This window comes from Trichosurus vulpecula, chromosome 7 (assembly GCF_011100635.1).
Source record: "Trichosurus vulpecula isolate mTriVul1 chromosome 7, mTriVul1.pri, whole genome shotgun sequence".
Taxonomy (NCBI): domain Eukaryota; kingdom Metazoa; phylum Chordata; class Mammalia; order Diprotodontia; family Phalangeridae; genus Trichosurus; species Trichosurus vulpecula.
Genome location: NC_050579.1, coordinates 25808556 through 25830678, shown reverse-complemented (window position 1 = coordinate 25830678; position 22123 = coordinate 25808556). Strand labels below are relative to the sequence as shown.

The window sequence follows — 22123 nt, the reverse complement described above, 5'->3', positions numbered from 1 at the left end:
GAGTAAATCTTGCTCTCATTGGATTTGACCTGAGGAGGGAATACCATACACACTCAATTGGATATCTTACCCCACAGGAAAGAAGGAGGAAGAAGATAAAAAGTGGGGACGATAGAAGGGAGGGCAGACGGGGGGGGAGGAGGTAATCAAAAACAAACACTTTCAAAAAGGGACAAGGTCAAGGGAGAAAATTCAATAAAGGGGGATAGGTTAGGAAGGAGCAAAACATAGTTAATCTTTCACAACATGAGTATTGTGGAAGCGTTTTACATAATGATATGCATGTGGCCTATGTTGAATTGCTTGCCTTCTTAGGGAGGGTGGGTGGGGAGGGAAGAGGGGAGAGAATTTGAAACTCAAAGTTTTAAAAACAGACGTTCAAAAACAACAACAACAACAAAAAAGTTTTTTCATGCAACTAGGAAATAAGATACACAGGCAATGGGGCATAGAAATTTACCTTGCCCTACAAGAGAAGAAGGGAAAGGCTGATGGGAGGGGAGTGGGGTGACAGATGGGAGGGCTGACTGGGGAATGGGGCAACCAGAATATACTCCATGTTGGAGTGGGGGGAGGGTAGAAATAGGGAAAAAATTTGTAATTCAAGCTTTTCTGAAAATCAATGCTGAAAACTAAATATATTAAATAATTTTTTTTTAAAAAAAGGGTATCAAACCTACCGGACTCAGTATCTGGCTAGGTAAAATGATCTTGTGGCTGACAGAACAATTATGGAATATGAAGAGGAGAAGCTCCCCTCTGCCGTGGCCCCCAGTTCTCCAAAAATGAAAATGAAAAGCCAATTTCCCACAATACACCACACTCTTCTGTGAGCCTTTCTATCCAAATAGTTGGTTTTTTTCCACATTATATAGGTAGGACATGGCTTTTCGGCTTTTCTCTTCAGACCTCAAACTGTTGCACCAAAGTCCTAAGTAACATTAAGCTTAATTTCATGGCAGGAACAATTAAGAACCAAAAACAAAAAAGGTGACATGTCCTGACCTCACACGGGCCAAGCCAAAGGCAGAACTCAGCTGACATGATACTGGATTTCCAGGTCCCTGCTCTATCTCCTGGACTGAATAGCCTTTTTCACTAATTAATGACTTTCCCATGAATTAAACAAGAGTTCTCTTCACTATTCAGGGGGTATTACAGCCTTCTAATAAAGCATCTTCTCCATCTCAAACTGCTTAGTATTACCCACGTGGAGTGTCCAGATCCAACCCAGAGGGGACCACAGTCTCTGACCGATGCCACAGGCTAGAAGGAAGCTAAGGGGACCAAATGAGAAAGGAACTGACTTCATCATTGCCAGGATGTTCTAGCCCACTGGATTCACCAACCTTTATTTTTCCAGGGCTTTCTTTAGAACTTCCTTCCAGCCCCCAATCTTTCCATCTAGACCAGATCCAAATATGATATACATATATATATATATATGTATATATATATACATATATGTATACGTATATAGGGTGTATGTGTGTATACACATACATACATATATGCTTGTATACATGTATGTATGTATATGTATATATATGTATACATATACAGGGCAGCTGGGTGGCTCAGTGGTTAAAGCACCAGGCTTAGAGTCAGGAAGACTCATCTCCCTGAGCTCAAATCCAGCTTCCGACACTGCGACCTTGGGCAAGTCACTTCACCCTCTTTGCCTCCGTTTTCTCATCTATAAAAGCACTGCAGAAGGCAAGTGTCTTTGCCAAGAAAACCCCAAATTTCACAACCAAAAATAATTCAACATCAACAACAAAAGTTAGAAGCATTAAACTGAAAAATCCCCCTAATACTTGGATGGTTTTCTCTTCTTTATTTGTTTAGAGTCAACTGTGCATGAAGGGAGGATCCATTCAGAGGTGGAATCTCTGTTCTTTTCTGGGAGTCTCTCTTCCGTCCAAAAGAAGTCCTATCTTCTCCCAGGACTAGAATCCTTTGTCACTTCCAGGCCTTTTCTCAACGGCGCCACCAGCACTCCTAATAATCTCTTCCTCCTTCACACCATGTCCTGGACTCTGACCCCAACACTCTGGGCTCTTGTGAATGAGCTTCTGCCTCACCTTTCTGGGGACTAGACCCTTACTTCACTTCCCAGAGCCCTATCTCCTTTCCCAGCTCTTCTGTTTTGTCTTTATCTATTAGACTGTTAGGTCACTGAGGGCAGGAATTATCTGGCTTGCTTATACTCTTACACCCAGGGCTTAATGCAGAGCTTGACACATAGTAAGTATTGAACAAATGCTTTCTCATTCATCATTAATTCATTGTGCCTAAACAATACCTTTCCATTTCTTCCAAACACCCCCTCTTTCCTCCTCAACCTAATAACATTGTGCTTCCAGGAAGGAATTTGGTTAAAAGTCACTGATACTATGGTGTGGATGACTGATACATCTTAATGAAATACAACTACCATGAGAAATTCATTTCAACCAAGACTAAAAGATCCCCATTGCTTGCTCAGGAATGCCATGTGCCCAGAAGATGCAAAACAAGAGAGGAATTTGAAGAAAGATAAGGGGATGGTCTTCACCCCCCCCAACACTGTACAAGTTGTAGCTGAATCCCAAAGTCATGCCCAGATACAAGGTATTGTCTATCCATGACATGTGAATGTATTTTAAAAATATTCTTGTTCTTACTTCTGATTAGCCGGCAGTGCAGTGTGTTATTAAAAGCATTGTTGGAGGATCCATTCCTGAAGGGGAGACTCCTGTCTCTGTGTCCCCATCATCAAGCTCTGTGCTTGGCACATTACAGAATCTTAATAAATTTTTGTTGATAGATGGAGTGGACTGAGAAGAAGCAGGCCTGGATTCTAATCCCGGCTCTACAACCAGTCGGCTACCTGACCTCAGGAAAATGACTTCTCTTTGGCCATCAGACTCTGAACCCTACAACCTGTTGAGACCCGTGCCTTTTGACACTCCTGTTCTAGGACTCCATTATTGTCCCAGAGGAGAAAAGGAATATGGGACACATCCAGACCGCTAAGCCCTCCCTTCAGTGCCTTGGGTGAAAATGAATGCTGCTATATGGGCCAACGACCAAGTTTTATGTCATTAATAGAATTAAATTAGGCTTATGGGAAAGCACTTAACAGAACCCTGAAGCCAAGAACAATTTAAAGAAAGCATTAGTACCGGCTATGGGTTTTTATCATCTCTACAGTATAGGCTGGCTTCATACTATAGAGAAAGAGGCCAGCCATTAGTCTTGAGAAAAGGTAAAACATTATTTTGGGCGGATGGGGTGCTGATTCTCAAAGGTGAATTAAGTGATCACCTAGACCGATAGGTCCGTGAAATAAATCTGTTTCTGCTGTAATTAACACCTCCAATGGCATGCAATGACTGTTAATGGACCGTCCTGATATACCTGAAGTAGGCACTTTACAAGACTCCAGCTTCTAGGGATGACCCCCATATCTTGCCAGCTGCCGGTGCCGGACGTTGCGTTCCCATGTTCTGCCTCCCTCCTCATGATGTCTGAAGCTGAACCACTTTCTCAGCCAACATATATCCATTTTATGGGCAGCGGCCACCGACTGCAACTAAATGAAATGAATTAAGATTCACTTCATGAGCCTCGACCTGATACTTATGTAAAGCTGTAAGTTGGCTTTTATTTACTGATATAATAAAACCAGTACAGCTGATGGAGAAATGAGGAAAGGACTTGAGTGAAATGACCCGAAAAGCCTCTTGTCTTTTCTGGCTTGGCCATGTATCTTAATACAATTTAAACTTTACTGATGAACAAGAGAATTGAATTCTTGTTCCAAATCATTTCATGTTGGCTTCCCTTGAGATTTTTCAAAAATGGCAAGGAGTGTCTCAGAACAAATAGCTATTTTAATGGCTTTTTCTTGATTAGGGTTTTAAAAATCTGTTTATTCCCGAATGGGCTATAATACTGGGAGATCGCAAAGGGACATATACTTAGTTTGGGTGTCCCAATACAAATCTCCAGGGCTTCATGGGAATGATCCTAACTTGGAATCCCAGATCCTCCTAACTCCAGTAGATAAACTATTTAATAAAAGCAGAAACTCTAAGACGCTCGACTGAGCATCAAAAAAACCCAAACCTTAGGAGACGACTGATACAGTCCATTAATCAATCTACTTTTAAACAATTTTATTTACTTCATTCTGAACTTAATACTTTTTTTTTAACATGGAGGTTCTAGATTTGAAGACGTCAAAGATATATCAGTCTACAACACATGTGGTACAGCAGAGCTTCATGACTAGCTCACGAAGACCACAAAGCAAAGCAGTCCGGGATGCTCACCAACAAAGGCTAAGACTGCGAGGATGCAGAATGGCCCTTTTATACTACAGAAGTGTGAGGGTCTACGTAGAGCTCACTGAGAAATCACACCAAAACGAAATTCATTCCTCTCACTGATTGCGCTCCTCTAGGTGAAGGTGCCACCGAAAGTCCTATGACTCTTCCAGAACAAATGGCACCGGCTTTTGGACCAAAGGATTGGGAGCAGGAAGGCTCTTTGGAGATGTTAGGAAGTCACCCTTCTTTATCACCTTCCGAAGACAGAAACAGAGGCCTGGAGGCGGTGAGGTGATGAGCGGAAGGTCACATGGAAAACCGGTGGTGCCAGGAGGGCAGGCCACGGTGCAGGATCCTATGGCACGAGTCTGCCATGAGCCAGGATCTTCTGACTTGGAAATCAACAACAGAGACACAACGAGTAACCTCGCTAACAGGAAATCAATTCGGCAGGAAGGAGATAACTTAAAACTCCTCCCCTTCCCTTCCCCAAATACTGTACTACAGGGCAGAAAACCTGGCCCAGTGTATTCTCACCGCCACAGAGACGAACATGGGGCATCCCTTCAGTGCGGCACCACGGAGGCAGCGAAGGGTCTGGAGGCGCGAAGTGGCTTAGGGCACGTGTGAAACACCAGCTGCCTTTTAAGTGTCCAGCTCTTCTGGCACAAAACAAACATTTTCATCACCAGTGGGATTTTTCGAATCATGAATACTGAGAAGTCACCTTCAATAGTTTCGACATTAAGAGGATTTAAAGAAGGTCTCCAGATGGGAGGAAAGAAGGAAGGGAGGGAGGGAGAGAAGGAAGGAAGGAAGGAGGGAAGAAAGGAAAGAAGGAATAAAGGGAGGGAGGGAGGAGGAAAGGAGGAATGGAAGCAAGGAAGGAAAGAAAGAAGGTGGGAAAGAGAAGGAAGAAAGGAGCAAAGGATTTTCTAAGCACCTACTATGTGCCAGGCACTATGTGAAGCATTTTACAAACATTATTTTATTTGATTCTCACAATAAACCTAGGAGATAGGTGCACTACAATTCCCATTTTATAGTTTAGGAAACTGGGGCAGGAAGGCATTAGTTAAGTGACTTGCCCCAGGTCACACAGCTAATCTGAGGTATAATTTGAACTAAGGTCTTCTTAACTCCAGGTCCAGCTGACTCCTGCAATAAGACTTGAAAACATCTCACAATGAATTGCTTATGAGATACCTCAGCCTGATTACGCCTAAATTGAAATCCATCAGGATCCTCTACACCAGGAGAAAAAGCTTTAAAATATACCAATATATTAGAAGACATCATCTGAAAGATTTTTTCCCCAGGTACGACCAAGAGTAAGTGGGCAAGGCCTTGCTCCTGACACTTGGTTCCATCTTCACTAGTCTCAGACCAATTCCACCCAAGCAATAGTCATCAATTTCAGATCAACATCCAGAAGAATTTAGGTGGCATATTCTCCACAAACATCCACCAATAGTAGTTTTATGAGGTTGTTCATCATTTTAGCTCCAAGTCAGAGAAAGGGAGAAACATGGATCTTATCATTAAAAAGCAAGATGGCGGCCCACAGCTGACCCAACTCAAGCACAGAGGATAATAGAACCAACTGGTTTACAACAGCGTTCCATAGGACCACAGGATCATAACAGAGAAATCACCGGAAAGGACCTCAGCAGTCATAGAATCTGTCTTTCAATCTGTGTGTGTGTGTGTGTGTGTGTGTGTGTACATACATATACACAACACATACACACATATACACACATACACATACATACATGTGTGTGAGGAATCATTTTGGCATAATGTATACTTTAAAAGAACTGTCATTATAAACTACCCAACAAATGGTTATCCAGCCTCTGTTAGCAGGCTTGATCCCACCCCCCAAGGAAAGAGACTCATCACTGGTCACCACAGTTAAGCATGGCTCTAATCATTAGGAATCTATTTTCCCCCCTAAACGGGAGGGACATTTACCTCTTTGAAACTTCCACCTGGTTCCTAGTTCTGCTCTCTAGGGGAAGGGTCACTCTGAGGGACAGTGGACAGAGTGCAAATCCCAGAGACGTGACGATTCGAGTCCAAATCCCACCGCAGACACTTACTAGTTGCGTGATCTCGGGCAGATCACTCAACCCCCGACTACCTCCGTTTCCTCATCTACAAAATGGACACATTGCGATAATAATAACTTCTACTTCCCAGAGTTGTTGTAAGAATAAAATGCGCTGCTATTTGTAATGTGCTTTCCAAATCTTAATGTGCTTCATAAATAGTACTTGCTGTTGTCATTAATAATAGTATTATTATGGCCAAACCAAAAAAAAAAGTCTGATGACTCTCCTCCGTATGACGGGTTTTTGAATATCTGAAGACAGCTATCATGTCACCTCTGAGTCTTCTCTCTCTGAGATAAATAGCCCCAGCGCCTTCAACTCATCTTCATTTTACGAGGACCAGAAAGGTTAATTGAGACACTCATAATTGGAAAAGGAGCAAATAGCAAAGCCAGGATTTGTACCTAGGTCCTCTGACTAGTGATCTGTTCATTAAGCCACACTGCTTCCAATAGGCTACCCAATATCCTTCAAGTTCTAATGCCAAAGAACATAGCCTCTGAGAGGGTTAAATCCAAAGGCCTACGCCTCTTAAGGACAATTATGCTGCCAAGAGAGAGGAAGACGTGATCCAGCAAATTCTCCTCCAGCATTAAAGAAATAGTTCCTTCTTCCTTCAGCTGAATGACAGGCATTTTAATGAGGGCAGCTCTCCAAAGCTTTCCCAAGAGAGGATGGAGGTCAATTACTAAGCCCTGAATGGAATGATTGGGCTCCTGACGGGTCCCTCAATCAGCTGGCCTCCAAGTGAAATCCCAGAATCCTGCTTTGGTCCCACAAAGCCCCCAGAACACATTCTCCAGAGTCCACGGTCAGGTAAATAGGTCACTACATGGAGGGCACTGGGCAGCATCATGGCGTCTCTGCCCGCTGGGTGGGTTCACCAGTCTAGAGCAGCTGCAAGGGAGGAGAAAATTCATTCCTGTTCCTGTTCTTCTTCCTTTCTCACCAGTGGGTGGTTATTTCCACAGGCAGTATTCTTTTGCCTTTAATGTACTCTCAGACTTGCACACACATCCAGGCACACACGCACAGGAGCGCACGCACAGTCTACAAAGGCCTAAAAGAAAATCTGCCAAGTGGTGTTTAAAAAAAAAACACCATATAGCCTGGAGCAGGAAAAAAAAACCAACCAGAGCACAAAGCCTTTCTTGTGTTTTTAATCTTTCCTAGACAAATTCTACATTAGAGAATGCCACAGCCAAGGATTGTACACTGGTGTTAAACATGCCTGGGGTCCCTTGGGATGGCAAGAATGCAGTCCCACTAAAGAAGCTTCTCTGTTCTACGCTGCTCGCTGGAGAGAGAGTAGAACAGGGCGATCATGCTAAAGTCTACATGCCCCAGGTCGGGCGAAGCCAGTCTCCTGCATTGATGGTGAAAAAAGGCCAAGATCAATGGTGTGGGGACCAATTCTCCTAACACCCAGGAAAGCTGACATGGGGATTCCATTCAACTTGGTTAGAGATATTTGGGGCACCTCCTACATGTCTAATGCTGGGCTAGCTGGAGGGCCTATGCCAAGTCAGGAACAGGGCAGAGGGAGGAGGAGAAGAAAAGAGAATGGGAAGAAGGAGGAGGCGGGAAGAGAAAAAGAAGGAGGAGAAAAAGAGGGGCACATAGAGGAGAAGGGAAGGGAGGAAGAGGAGAAGAAAGGAGAATGAGAGGAAGGAGGAGAAGGGAAGAGGAGGAAAGGAAGGAAGGAGGAGGAGAAAGGGGAAGAAGAGAAGGGCAGAGGACGAATAGGAGAGAAAGAAGAAGAGAGGAGGAAGAGGAGGAAAATGAAGCAGGAATGAGGGGAAGAATGAAGGAAAAAGAAGGAGAGGGGAAGAAGGAAAACTAGGAGGAGGAGAATGAGGAATAGAGGGAAGGAGAAGCCCAGGAAGACAAAGAAAGAAACAAGCTCCCTTTAAGGTATATACAATATTATTGGCAAAGCATGATGGGTTTCAGGGACAGCGAGGTGGTGCAGTAGATAGAGCACCAGGGCCAGAGTCAGGAAGACCTAAGTTCAAATCCAATCTTAGTCACCCACTAGCTGTCTGACCCTGGGCAAGTCACTTCACTCTGTTTGCCTCAGTTTCCTCATCTGTCACAATGGCGAGCCACTCCAACGTCCTTACCAAAACCTAAAATGGGGTGACAAGGAGTCGGACATGACTGAAATGACTGGATGACAAGAACAGTGAATAATGGGTTTCGCTGATTCCAAAGCCAGCTCTCTATATAGTCCACACAACCACTCACCATCACTGTCTCCTTTTCCATGGGGATTGAGGCACCTGGAGAGCACAATGGATGGAGTTCTGCACTTGGGAATCCATTGATTACTATCTCGGTCACTTCCTTAATCATCTGCCCCAGACAAATCACTTCCCCTTCTAAGACTCGGTTTTCGCATTTGTAAAGTGTGGCTATTTTTAGTACCCACGGAGTTGTTGCGAGGCTCAAATGAGAACAAATGAAGGTGCTTCAGAAAACTAAAAACCGCAATAGAAATGCTGGCTACATAGACCTTCTCCTGGCCACTCTCTACACACATTATCATCCCCACTTTACAGATGTGAAACCTAAGGGTCAGACAGGCTTGTCCTTGATCACAAAGCTACTAAGTATGCAAGGTGGGACAGGAACCTGGATTTCCTTGACTCCAAGTGCAGAATTCTTTCCACATTACCTTTCCAGAATATTCCCAGCTTCCTGGGGCCCAGCTTGTTACCTAGCCAAGAACAAACTTTTCTTCAAATTAAAATTCATTCTCTCTTTCTCTCTCTCTGTGCATCTCTGTCTCTCTTCTCTCTCTCTGTCTCTCTCTCCCCTCTCTCTGTCTCTCTGTGTGTCTCTGTGTGTCTTTCTTTCTCTCCCTCCCTCCCTCCCTAATCTAGCTCCCAGAATACAGGAGTCAAGCTATCACCTCTAAAGCTGGTCACAATTTGGAAGAAAGGTCATGACTTTCCAGAAGTCTCTCAAGGTCACCATACCTCCTCCATCCTCTTCCCTCTATAAACCTGGGATGGATACATCATCTTTCTAAAGCATGTAGATACTGAAACCAAAAGTCTTTTAAAGAGAATAAATGCAGAAGAGAAATCTGGATTTTAATAGGGCTGAGGAAAGAGGAGGAGAGCTTTGACACACACTCTGGAGACCCTTAACTAGGCGTCTGACTGAAGAGGCCACGCCATCTTTCTGAGACTCAGTTTTTTCACCTACAAAACGGATATACTAGCACAGGCCTTCAGGGCACCACTATCCTTCCTGTGCCCAAGGTTTAACAACACTGATGCTGCCCTAGACTTTTCATCCTCCCTCCATTTCCCAGACTGGCCAGCTGTACTTTCCCAACTCTTCTTGCACATGCCTGTAGGGAGTACCATGCTTCTAGGGGGTTAGATTTAAGATCCTACCCCAGAGGCTTACCAGCTGAGCGATCCTGGACAAGTCTCTTCACCTAGCTTTGCCTCTGTCTCCCTATTGTGAGGATCAAAGCCTTCTGCAAACTATAAAGCATCCTATAAATGCTAATTATTCCTCCTCCTCTTCCTCTCCTGGCCCTCACTTACTTCAGGATCAGCTCTCACCTGGACTGATGGAACAGCCTAACTGGCCTGCTTGCCCCAAATCTCCGTCCCCTTCAAACCGTCCTCCCCATTTCGTTCAAGGTCGGTTCTGGCCGTGTCACTGTCCTAATCAGTAACACTCATGAGGTCCCTGTTACCTCCATGGTTAAACTAAAATGCCTCTGTCTGGCACTGAAAGCCTTCCACAAACCATCATCAACCTGCCATTCTAGCCGTATGATACATTTTGACACTCTCTCCTCCGTGTTATGGCATATGTCAAACAGATCTTGCTGCTGTTCCTTGAACAGAGCACTGGTATCTATCTCCAACCTCCACACCTCTGCAAGGCTTGCCCTCCATGCCCTCCTCAATTCTGGTGACTTAGAATCCCTTAAGGGTTTCCTTCAAGACTCAGCTCAAGCACCCCCTTTCTCATCTTCCCTTCTGCCAGATCCTTGGCTCCCCGGTAAAGAGGCTTGTGTCCGTGCCATCTCCCTTGATAAAACACAAACCTGAAATGCATTCGCAGCTCATGTCTTATTTCCAGAATCCCTTGAAGACACAACCAGAGTGTCAGTGGAGACGAAGCCTTTCGTGATCCCCTCGAGAGCTAAGCCCTGCCCTCCCAGACCACTTTGTATTATTTTCCTCTTTATACAGGGTGTCCCCAAAGTTTAGAGCAGTTTACAATTCATTAAAGTTTATTAAACTTACTCATTCATGAAGGACTAAAACTATACAAAGACTTTTGGCCCACATTATATTTCTTCTGTATTTGCTATCTCCCCTGATAAAACTGTAACCTTCCCGAGGGCAGAGCCTTTTTCTTTGTATCCCCATTGCCTGGCACAGTGCCTGGCACAGAGTCCACACTTCATGACTGTCTACTGATGATCACAAGCTCATAGAAGCACAGACCAAGAGCTGGAAGGAAACTCAAAGTTCATCGAGTTCAATCTCTCCATTTTATAGATAAAGAAACTGAATCCCAGGGAAGTCACACAAGGAGCAAGCATAGATCAGACACAGAATCTGAACCTATATCCTTTGACCCCAAAGTCTACGCTCCATGATAAAACCAAACTAGATTCTTCTCTCATTCCCCAAATTACAAAATTTTGAAAGTAACTCTAATTATATTGCCTAATCAAGCGACGTTACAAAAGTAACACTGAAATGGCTTTTATACAATTTGTCCTGCAGCGGGCCCCTGGATCCCTCTTCCAGGAGCAGACCTGTTTCATGAGCGTCCATCACATCACAGAAACCCCAAAATCAGAAAAGTGCAGCCTTGCATATTTGTTTTTGTTCTGTCGTTTCAGTCGGGTCCCAGTCTCCGGAACTCCATTTAGGGTACTGCTGGCAGTGATACTAGAAGGGTTTGCCTTTTCCTTCTCCAGCTCATTTGACAGATGAGGAAACTGAGGCAAACAGGATTAAGTGACCTGCCCAGGGTCACACAGCTAGTAAATGCCTGAGGCCAGATTTTAACTCAGAAAGATGAGTCTTCCTGAATCCGGCAGGTGCCCTATGTACTGCACCAGCTAGCTGCCCCTACCACGTCCTACCCAAGCAACAAAGGCCTTGGCTCTGTAACTGTTCCAAGGAATGAGTCTCCACAATTGCCATCTGAGGAGAGGATGCAAAAGGTTTAATTTTTCAGCCAAGAAAGTTCACAAAGACCAGGGAGAGGGGCTACACCCTGATAGACACGTAGAAAAGATGTATTGCAATCTGCAAGGGGGAAGGGAAGCAAATGTCCACAAGCAAAGAAAGTCACAGATCCTCAAAGTTTCTGAATGGGAGGCCAATGAGTCTGAGAACCACCAGTGAAGGACTAATTTAAGTTAAATTAAAGGCGGAGCCCTTAACACAAATGGCCAAATAGAATTAAAAGGACTATACTGTAAGATACCTTACAAGAAAGAGGAAGGTGAAGGCAGAAAGAAAACACTGAAAGCTGTGTAATTAAACTAATTAAGCTTGTTTCTGAAGAAGAATCAAAGGAATACACCTCTCTCCCATCTGGCAGAGGTGGTGGACTATGGGTGTGAAACACTATCAGCCTCTGTTGATACATGACTTATTTTGCTGAACTGGTCTGCTCCCCGCCCCCCACCTCCCCACCCAATTTCTTTTTTGTTATATAGGGGACTATGGCTCTTTGGGCAGGGAAGGGGAGGTCAGAGAGAGTATGTGGAAATATAAGTGTTAGAAAACGTAATCAATTATTTTTAAATCCAATTAAAAGAAAGTAGACAAACCCCATATCTGAAAATTCTCTGCACTTACGTTTTTAAAAGGTGGCACAGGGGAAAGATATTTCTACTGAAAATCAGGAAGAGCTGAGTTTCGCTGTGACCTCAGACACTCATGTGCTGTGTGACCCCTGGGCACATCACTAAACCTGTCAGCCTCGGTTCCTCATCTTGACTCATAGACGGTAACAAAACCTACTTCACAGGGCTGTTGTCAGAATCCAATTAGGTAACACATGGAAAGTGCTTTGCAAAGCTTAAAACACTCTACAAATGCAACTTTTACTGCTATTATGATTCCTGTTAATAAAAGAGGCATGAAACCCTCAGGGTTGCCCAAGGATGGGGGCCACCTCCACAGGACAGAGGATCAGTTGGTCTCCATCTCTGGACTATTCTTCCCCAAAGGAAGGGGAGCTATGGTATTTCGTTCAATCCCGGTAAAACCTTCTGTACTTCAGCCCATAATGGCCCTGTAATGACAGTTAATATGCAAAAACTCAAACTGTCATAAAGGCAGGCCAAAAAAGAAAAAGACAAAACCCTCTCAGAGCAATGAAGTTTCTGCAAAAAGAATGAGAGCGCTGTTTAGAAAGAGAAAGGGGAATAATGTCTGAAAAGAAGAGGAAGGAAATCTCAGGCATCAACTTTCTCAAAGAACAGGGTTGGTGATTAAAGGATACAAAAATCAAAGTTTCTTAAAAGGTTTTTAAAAAGACCAAAACTTCAACGTTCCTTTTTTTCTCCCCCACAGTTCACCCACACCCAAGTGGTCACAGGACTTTAAGAATAAATCTGAACATTGGGAGGAAAAACTGAATGAGCAAATTCCAATTGCTCCAAGACAACCTTCACCAGGCTCTCTGGTGAAGTCTGTCAACCCCTCCTCAGAATGATGCTTTTAAATACATGGGATTCTTCTTGTTGTCCGGTCATGTCCAACTCTCCTTGTCCCCATTCAGGATGTTCTTGGCAGAGATCCTGGAGTGGTTTGCCATTTCCTTCTCCAGCTCATTTGACAGATGAGGAAACTGAGGTAAACAGGGTGAAGTGACTTGCCCAGGGTCACACAGCAAGGAAGTAAGTGACTCCGGATTTGAACTCAGGAAAAGGAGTCTTCCTGATTCCAAGGCCAGTATTCTCTCCACTTGCGCCTAGCACCCTACGTGGGATTTCACAGGAAACCAATAATAATGAAATAAAGTCACTGAATACAAGAAAGGCAGAACAACCTGGGCACCAATCCCATCTCTGATATGGACTAGCTACGTGAGCCTGGGCAAATCATTTACTGTCTCTGAACCTTAATATTCTTATCTGGAAAATGGGCATGGGGTGCTCCTAAACTCTCACCTAGGGTTGCTGTGAAGCACCCACGATCAGAAGATGGTCCTACCATCCAGTCCAAATGAATCACTAGACAGACAGGATCACGGAGCAAGAGGCCAGAGAGACCTCGGGGGGCATCTGGTCTAAAAACCATCATTTTATGATTTACGAGGCGGGTAAATGACTCACCAAGATCGCTACGGTTCTGCCAAATGCAGAATGTGGATCCAGTGGCCGCTGTGCTACAGTCTTTCCCCCCAATGAAAGGCAACCTCGAAGCCCTCCAGAAGTGCCCACCGTTATTGCTGTTCATATCCTCAGCATCACCACCACCCCCTGGAGTTATTCAAGCCACAGGGCAAAAGAAGCTTAAACTCTTTTCTTCTCCTTTTCCCAGTCACCAGAAACCCCAGAGACCATTACAGCTCCAAGGCCCTTGACAATTCTCTAGGCTAAGACTTCTTCACCTTTCTTGTGTCCTGGGCGTCTGATATAGCCCATAATGCTTTTAAATACAAAGGATTTTAGAGGAAACCAATTATGCTAAAATAGTTACTGCAATGAGAAAAACAAGTTCACAGATCCCAGCTTAGGAACCCCATACTCCAGTCAAGCAACGCCTCCCCCACCCCACTTTACTGATAGGAAAACGATGGTGCCAGAGAGTGAAATTGATTTGCCCTATGTCACACAGCTAGTAAGTGTCAGAAGCTGGATAAGAATCCAGGGCTCTGAGGAGCATCCAAGTTTAGAAATCCATTGAATTTATCCGCTGTTTCCCATCTCAAGAGGATTTTCTTAATTGGAAAACTTAATAATAAATACTTAGCTTTCTCTTAAATTTGTGCCACGGTATAAGACTGCTTCCTGTCCTAGGCTGGGGACAGGAGGACACTCAAGAGGATAGTTTTATTTTATTGCAGCAATTTACTGACTTTTCCACATTTAAGGGGGAAAAAGCAAAGGAGATGGCGGGGTATAGGATAACGGCCCCAAGCAGTCAAACACGCTCGGGGCTTTTCCATCTATATACATGGACATATGGGGTGAGAGAATAAAAGATTTAAAAGCAAAATACGTTTAAAATGATCTCTAGAATTCCCAATCAAACATTAACCAGTGGGAGAATGCTAGAAGGGAAATAACCCTGTCCCCAGGAGAAATGAGCAAGTCCCAAACCGTACCATTAACTCTTCCAGATCTAGTAAACACAAGTATAACATTGCAGAGACCACAATCTCTGGGCCAGAATAGCCGGGTGATGGAGAAGGCGGGGGTGGGGGGGAGGGGGCGTGGGGGGAGACAGAGGGTAAACCTTTGAAATGAAAATCCTCTTGTTCCATCGCAGGGAGCGAACAAGGCATGACAGTCACGGGGGCACGGTAGAAAAATTACAGGCAATGCTTCCCTGTGCTCCCACCCCCGAGGTAGTCCATCTTCTTCTGTGGGAAGGGTGATTTTTAATCTGCCTGAGGGAGCCTGGCCCAGATCAAACCCTGATTCACCATTTTTTTCGACCTTCTTGATCTATAAGTCATGGCTTCTGTTTGATTCCACAGACGAATCCTTATAGCCCCCAGTAGGCAGGCATAGCCCAGGGGAGGAAGACCCCCAAGAAGAGGAAGTTCAGAGTTTCTTCACTGAATCAGGCTGCCAGTCCACAGCCCTGGCCACCCACCACAGAAAAGAATGTCTGGCTGACTCCGTGCGCCTGGATAACAAGAATGAGAATTTCCACAAGAGAGAATTGCATGATCTCCTTCAAAGATCGAGTCAGAGATGGAGAGCTGGAAGGAACCACAGACATCCCCTAAGACCACCTGCTCATTTTGCAGATGCGGAAACCGAGGCCCAGATTGTCAGCCGATAATTTATTAAGCATTTACTATGTGCCAGGCACTGGGCTCGTATCCTAATAGGAGAGACAACATTAAAAATAACTACATACATATAGAGACATAGAGAATGAAGGGGGTAGTTTAAGTGACTTATCCAAGGTCATGTGAACTACATGTAATACAAAATACTACAGAAGGAAAACATGGGGTGGGGGAGGGAGTCATGAGATCAAACAGCCATCAATCAAGAAGCATTTTTAGAGGCCTACTATGTGCCAGACGATATAGATGACTCTCTTGGATTTGAAGCCAGAAGGAACATTAGAGACCATGGATTCCAACCGTAGCATTTTTTGGAGGAAGAGGCTACAGCCCCGAGGAGGCAAAAAAAGACTTGTCCTTGATTACACAGGTTAGTATCAGAAACCACAATTCCCCATTCCCAAACACCACCGCTTTTTTTCTACATGAGAAAGACGTGAAGACTTGGGGAAAGTGAAGGATACAGGAGGAAATTCAGACAGTCTAAAATTTAAAAAAAAATCAGTTTATTTTTCTTTAAAAAGACAGTAGATTGCAAATGGTTCTGGCATTTACTCCAAAGCTGAGCTGAAGTCAGGGGGCAAATCACATCTTCAGAAACATCACCCCAACAAGATGATCGTAAAATCTACCGCAATACAACCAGGTTCCTGCTCATTAGTCTTTCAACAAACAGTGTACATACAACAGACAAGTCAATTAACTCTCCTTTGGCCAGAAGTTTATGGTTCATGCCCCACCACACCCTGATGCAAATCGCAGGACATGCCCAAATACACGAAGAAACAGAAAGCCATTTCAGAACACAAAGAGGTCACACCGCATACTATGTTCTCTAAGGGAAACAAAAAATCCCTTTTTTCAAGCCTCTTCCCAATAAAAACAGTTAAACTTTTCTTTCTTGTTGCTAAAGAATTATATTTCTGTATGTGTATACACACATATGGACACACACATTTAGACATATGCACACATAGCCACATAGAAATACATATATAGACACATATAATAAACAGTCATATATAGATATATGTATACACATGCATATGTAGAAATACACACACATATATATGACACATATATAGATATATGCACACACGTAGACGCATACATATAAATACATACACATTTATAGACACAACACACACACACACAGACACACAATTTTCAATGCTCCAAATAAGGCTTCAGAAACAGATCGCTAAGACCGGCTTCTTTATTTAGGTCGAGCAGGCTGGGCTATGTCAGATTCAAGTGCACAGCCCTACCCAACACTCTTGCATCCCCAGACCAGCAAACCAAGGGAAATAGATTCCGGAGGAAAACTCCTCAACTGTCTTACTTGCCAGCGGCCAGAGGGACCTGTCAGCAAGAGGAGACTACAGGGAGACAGCGGGTCTCTGGTGGGAAAAGCCGCAAAAGAAAACATATTGACTTACCTTCTCCGCATACTTGAACTTGACATAAAACCAACTCGACTTTATCATTGTCTCACCTCCTGCCCTCGGGGGGGATGGGGAAGGGGGAGCACGATGGATAGGAGAAGGAGAGGGGGAAGTGGAGGGGGGCTCCAATGAACCTTCACTACTCTGAGTGAAAGCAGCGTGGGTCTGCAAGGATTTCCTCTGGATGCAGGCTTTCCCCAAGGATAAGAAGAGAGGAAGGAAAGAGAGAAAGGATCTCTCTGAAGGCTGACTCCCCTTTCCTGGTTCTGTGCCCCCCTGCCGCACACCTTAGCCCTTAACACTGTGTGTGATCTCGATTCTGAAACTACACCCTGTGAATGCCTTGCTTAGCTACCCCCACTCTCTCTCCCTCTCCCTCCCTCCCTCCCTCTCTCTCTCTTTCTCTGTTTCTCCCTTGGCTGTCTGACAAGAGAATTCCTCAAATGGACTTCAGCTGCATTCATCACAAATGGCACATGTCAGTAGAGCTGGGAGGCTGGCCTTGGCCCTGGCATCCTCCCAGAAGGAGGGCCTCTCCACCCCACCCCACCCCCCAACCCTACGGGATGAATAATGAATTCCAGCACTCTCCCTATGGACACAGATTAACACCTGGCTAAACATTATTCTGACAACCACCTTGGTTCCTTCAAGCCAGGACTCAGGCCTTAACCCCTCAGCCCCCAAAAGGGGAACAGGCAGCGACCTTTCCCTATACCCATCTCCCCACCACCTCTACCCCCTCTAAAATAAAGAGACAGATTGCATTGCTTTAAAGGGGGGTGCTTGCATCTTTGGCGTACATTGAATGACTGAATACATTTCTGCCTTAAATTCTCTCGCTGCAGAAGCCACTTTGAGGGGGCAGCTGGGTTCCTCCCCAGCTTCACCCTTTTCTCTTGTCCGCCACCATTAGAAAAGGCTGCTGGCATGCAGGAAACTTGGCAACAGCGGGTCTGGAGAAAATGAGGGTGACATTTTGCAGCCGCCGCACTTCCCGGGAACATTCGACAGGGCTCTTCTTGTTCATCTGGCCAGCATTAGCTCATTAAGCCTCCCCAGATGGAAGCAAGGAAGATGAAGGGGCACCCCCTTTGCAGGGGGGGAGCTTGGGAGGGAAATGCGTGGAAAAAGCAAGAGGCCACTTTACACAGCCAGAAACCTCTTCAGCAAATGTCAGGAGGCAAGGGAGGACCCTGTCTGTATTAGATGAAAGACATCACACGGTTTGGAAGCAAGACAGAAAGATACAAGAACAAGTAAAAGAATGAGGAATCCTGGGGGGTGGGGGTGAGACTGACAAAATGAAGAGCATGGCATCTTATATCTAGAGATAAAGGGGCTTCAGAAACCATCTAGTCCAACCCCATCAGTTTAACAGAAAAAGAAACTGAGGCCCACGGACGGGGAGTAACTTGCCTAAGGCTATCCCAGAGTGAGAATTTCAAATCCAGGGGCTCTGATTCCAAACTCAGCCTCAGATTGCACGACACCCATCTTGCACCAACGCAGCCCCATCCCAAATCATGTGTTTTGGAATTTATATTTATCTGCCCCCTCCCCGTTTTTTAAACCTTAGCTTGTGATTTCATTGACTCTGAGGTCATTGGATCCCACCCAAAAGACTCCCAACTCTACAGGTCCTGAGAATCCAAACTGAGACCTTCTTTCACTGCACCAGGAGCCAGCAGAACTAGGTAAGTCAAATTCCCCATGACCTAAAATGCTCAAAAAGTGGAGTACGGTGATAAATTTAACTTTCAAGTTAACTGGAGGTTAAACAAAAAACTTTTTAAAAGCTCTAACTTTTAAAGTCTTTATAACATATATTCATCTACTACCGCACTTTGCAAGAGAAATTCAGTCTAGTGATGCTCAGCTCAACCTTTCCTCAAATCCTGAAAATCTTCCTTATGGTTCGCTCATGCCAACCTCTTGAAGCTCAGCGGTAGATATCCAGTAGAAGAGAGATAGAGGGTGGAGTTAGAAACGGCTGTGTGCTAACCCCAGGGCAAAGCAGAGAATGGGAGTCTGATGGACGCAGATTTCAGCTACCTTCCTCTCAACATTCCTATTTATTTTCCAAAACATTCCAGGCCTATTTATTTGCACAAAATGGATAATCAGAAAATTAGTGGAGAGAGAAAAGGGAGAAAGAGAAAGATGGGAGGATGGAGAATGGGGAAAAGGGAGGGGGACCCAAAATATTACAGATTGAGAGCTGGAAAGGACTGTGAAAATCACCTGCTCCAAGCCTCTAGTTTTGGACATAAAGAAACTGGTTCCTAGACAGGCTGTTCCCCAGGGTCACCCAGAAGATGATTATAATAAGTGGTAAATATTACATATTGTTAATAAGTGGTGAAGATTGTGGTTTGAACCAGGTCTTCTGAGTCCAAATCCATTCTCTTCAGTGACACCACATTCAACTGGATTGCTGGCAAAATGCTACGACAGTGTGTGTGTGTGTGTGTGTGTGTGTGTGTGTGTGTGTGTGTGTGTGTGTCTATCCATCCATCTATCTCCAATAGACTCTGAGCTCTTAAAGAGCAGGGACTGTTTTTTTTTTTTGTTTGATCTTTTTATGTATCCCCATCGCTTTGTACAGAACCTGGGCATATAGTACGCACTCAATAAATGCTTACTGACTGATTGAATATATGTATGGATGTATGTACTCATATGTGTGATTTCAACGGTGTGAGGGGTTGTAGATGAGGAACTCCCTCCACCAACATAGATCTTGAAACTTAAGAGTTGCCTGGATAACTGAGAAGTTGAAAGACTTCACCAAGGTCACACAGTCATCATGTATCAAAGGCAGTACTTGAACCCAGGTGTTCCAGATTGTGTGGCCCACTCTATATCCACTCTGGCACCCTGCCTCCTGTGTTCTAATTATCAAACATTTATATTCACTGAGTTCTCTGAACTGGAAAGAACCCTACAAATTATCTATTCCAATACTAACGCTCATTTAACGGAAGAGGAAATTGTGCGCTTGCTACATGTATGATATAACAGAAGGAAATGTTTTCTTTGGTTTAATTTTTAAAGGTACTTAATCCTTGTCCCCAGGAAATTAGGGAAATAAACAAACAAAAATAACCGCTATGATTTCGACTGGATATGAGTATCGTCACAAGATATCTTATCAATAAAGACAACGCTGTGTATCGTCGCCTGAATTCAATACATAATTTCTCAGACAATATAGAACAAAAGGCTGTCCTACATGAAGGATGCATCGAAGATTTTCCAGACAAAGTCACTGAAGGGAAAGGAGATGTGATGACAGAAAAGACTTGGGAAAAACCAGAGGAGTGGGCATTTCAGGAAAAGAAAATGGTGGATAGAAAAAGGCAACTGATTCATGCGTGTGTACTCAAATGCAAAACTTGATTAACAAGACACTTTGGGGATAAATCACCAGGCTAGAGTCTGTCTCAATTAATAAAAGTACTGTCCACAACCAGCTGGACATTATCATATTCATTTTCCTTACTATAGAAATTCCATTTTTCTGGCAGCCAATTAAATCCAACCTGTTGAAAAGTAGGAGTTGACATGAATTCCTATTTTATGGCAAAAAAAAAAAAAAATTGGAGGCCAAGTGTGTCAGAACTCATTTTCAGGAAGAAGGTCCTAGAACCACTGAAAAAGAAAGATGGACATGGTGATAGGAGAGCCCTCCATCAGCACAGCTGAAAACCAAAACCTTTCTGAAAGCCATGATGTCATCAACACATGTTTTTCCACCGTGTTTGTCAATAGTACTGCTCCCAACAGAATTCCAATCAGGAACAGCATAGGAATGGATGAATAACACGGCCCTTGGGCAACTGTACTATCACTGAAATCATAGCAATGACTGACTCCCACATACCCCAATGTTTTGCCCTTTCCTTTTGACTGAGACACAGGGAGCACACAGCCTAGAGAACCAGGAGCTGGATTTCTGAGCTAGGAAACCTTGGGTTCAAAGTTATGAATAACTTGCCCAAGAGAGACCTTGGGAAAATCAGGTAACAAAGTGCCCCAGGAAACAAAGAACTTTTGCCAAGTTGCCTGATCATAAATTAAATCATTTAAAATTCGCCTAAAAACCAAGGGGGCTCAATTAGTCCGCCTTTGAGATTCCTTCCAGCTCTGTATCTACGATAAATTACTATGAAATATATACAAAGATGTCCACTGATAGTTTCCCTATTGGAAGTTGCCTATGCTGAGATCACAGATATGGACTGCTGAACACCAAGACAAACCCTCCTAGCAAAAACCCCATTCATACCCATACTTTTTAATAATGTAAAAAATAAAGTAATTTATTGTAAGTTTATCTTTTAAAAATAACTTAAACTTAATCATTCTAATTAACCTTTTTTCCCACAGGAGGGGGAAAAAGATCTTCAACAGGCAGATAGCTATGAATTTATCAGGTATTTTGTCTCCCTCCCTCCACTTCACACTCTCCTCTTAGCAGAAATTTCCCTCTTAAAATGGAAGCAAATTCTAAGACCGGCCTGTTTCACCTGTCACTGCCACCATCATGAATGGGCCCCAGGGACTCTAGGACTGTCGCTGCTAAGGCTGAATCACAAGGCTCACTCTGGCAAAGCATCTGAAGGCTTGGGAAGGGCGGGTGAAAAGGTGGCACCAAGTCTCTTCCTCTTCTCTGCAGAGGGACTCCTCGGCTACTTTGCTTAGCGTTCAGAACGGCTTTTGGCACCAAAGACAAGCAAAGTGGCTGAGGTGGGTAGAGGAAATTATGCAGAGGGTGAACAGAAAATCTGTAGGCCAACTGACATGGAGAAACTGGAGAGGATGAAATTCCAAATAAATGGAGGTACTTCCAAAACCATGATTCATTCACACACTTTCCTGAAATCTCTAAGTCCAATTTTTCAACAGTTAGTCCATGTCTCTGAAATTATACAAATTACACAAATTACACTGCAGGCATGCAGTTATAAACTACAAGACGTGAGTTCAAATCCTGCCTTAAACACTTCCTAACTGTGTGACTGTGGGCAAGTCCCTTAAGCTATATCTGTCTCAGCTTCTTCATCTATAAAATGGGGATAATTATTACCTACCTCAAGGTAGGTAATACAAGATACAGTATTATATAGTATACAAGATATAATACAAGATAAAGTATTACCTACTTCAAGGGCTGTTGTGAAGATCAAATGAGTAAAATGTTTTGCAAATT

General features: G+C 43.9%; 1 protein-coding gene across 2 annotated transcripts in view; it reads right to left on the bottom strand.

Moving 5' to 3' along the window:
- The window catches only part of AUTS2 (activator of transcription and developmental regulator AUTS2), a 1199563-nt gene that overhangs the window by 810557 nt on the left and 366883 nt on the right, over positions 1-22123 (bottom strand). Inside the window, exon 1 of one of the 2 annotated variants that reach the window (XM_036768803.1) lies at positions 16903-17248. The exons of the other annotated variant lie outside the window; for it this stretch is intronic. Coding sequence (XP_036624698.1) covers positions 16903-16950 — 48 coding nt within the window. The 5' untranslated portion in view covers positions 16951-17248. Of the gene's footprint in view, positions 1-16902; positions 17249-22123 lie in introns of those variants that run through there. 2 annotated transcript variants of the gene reach the window in all.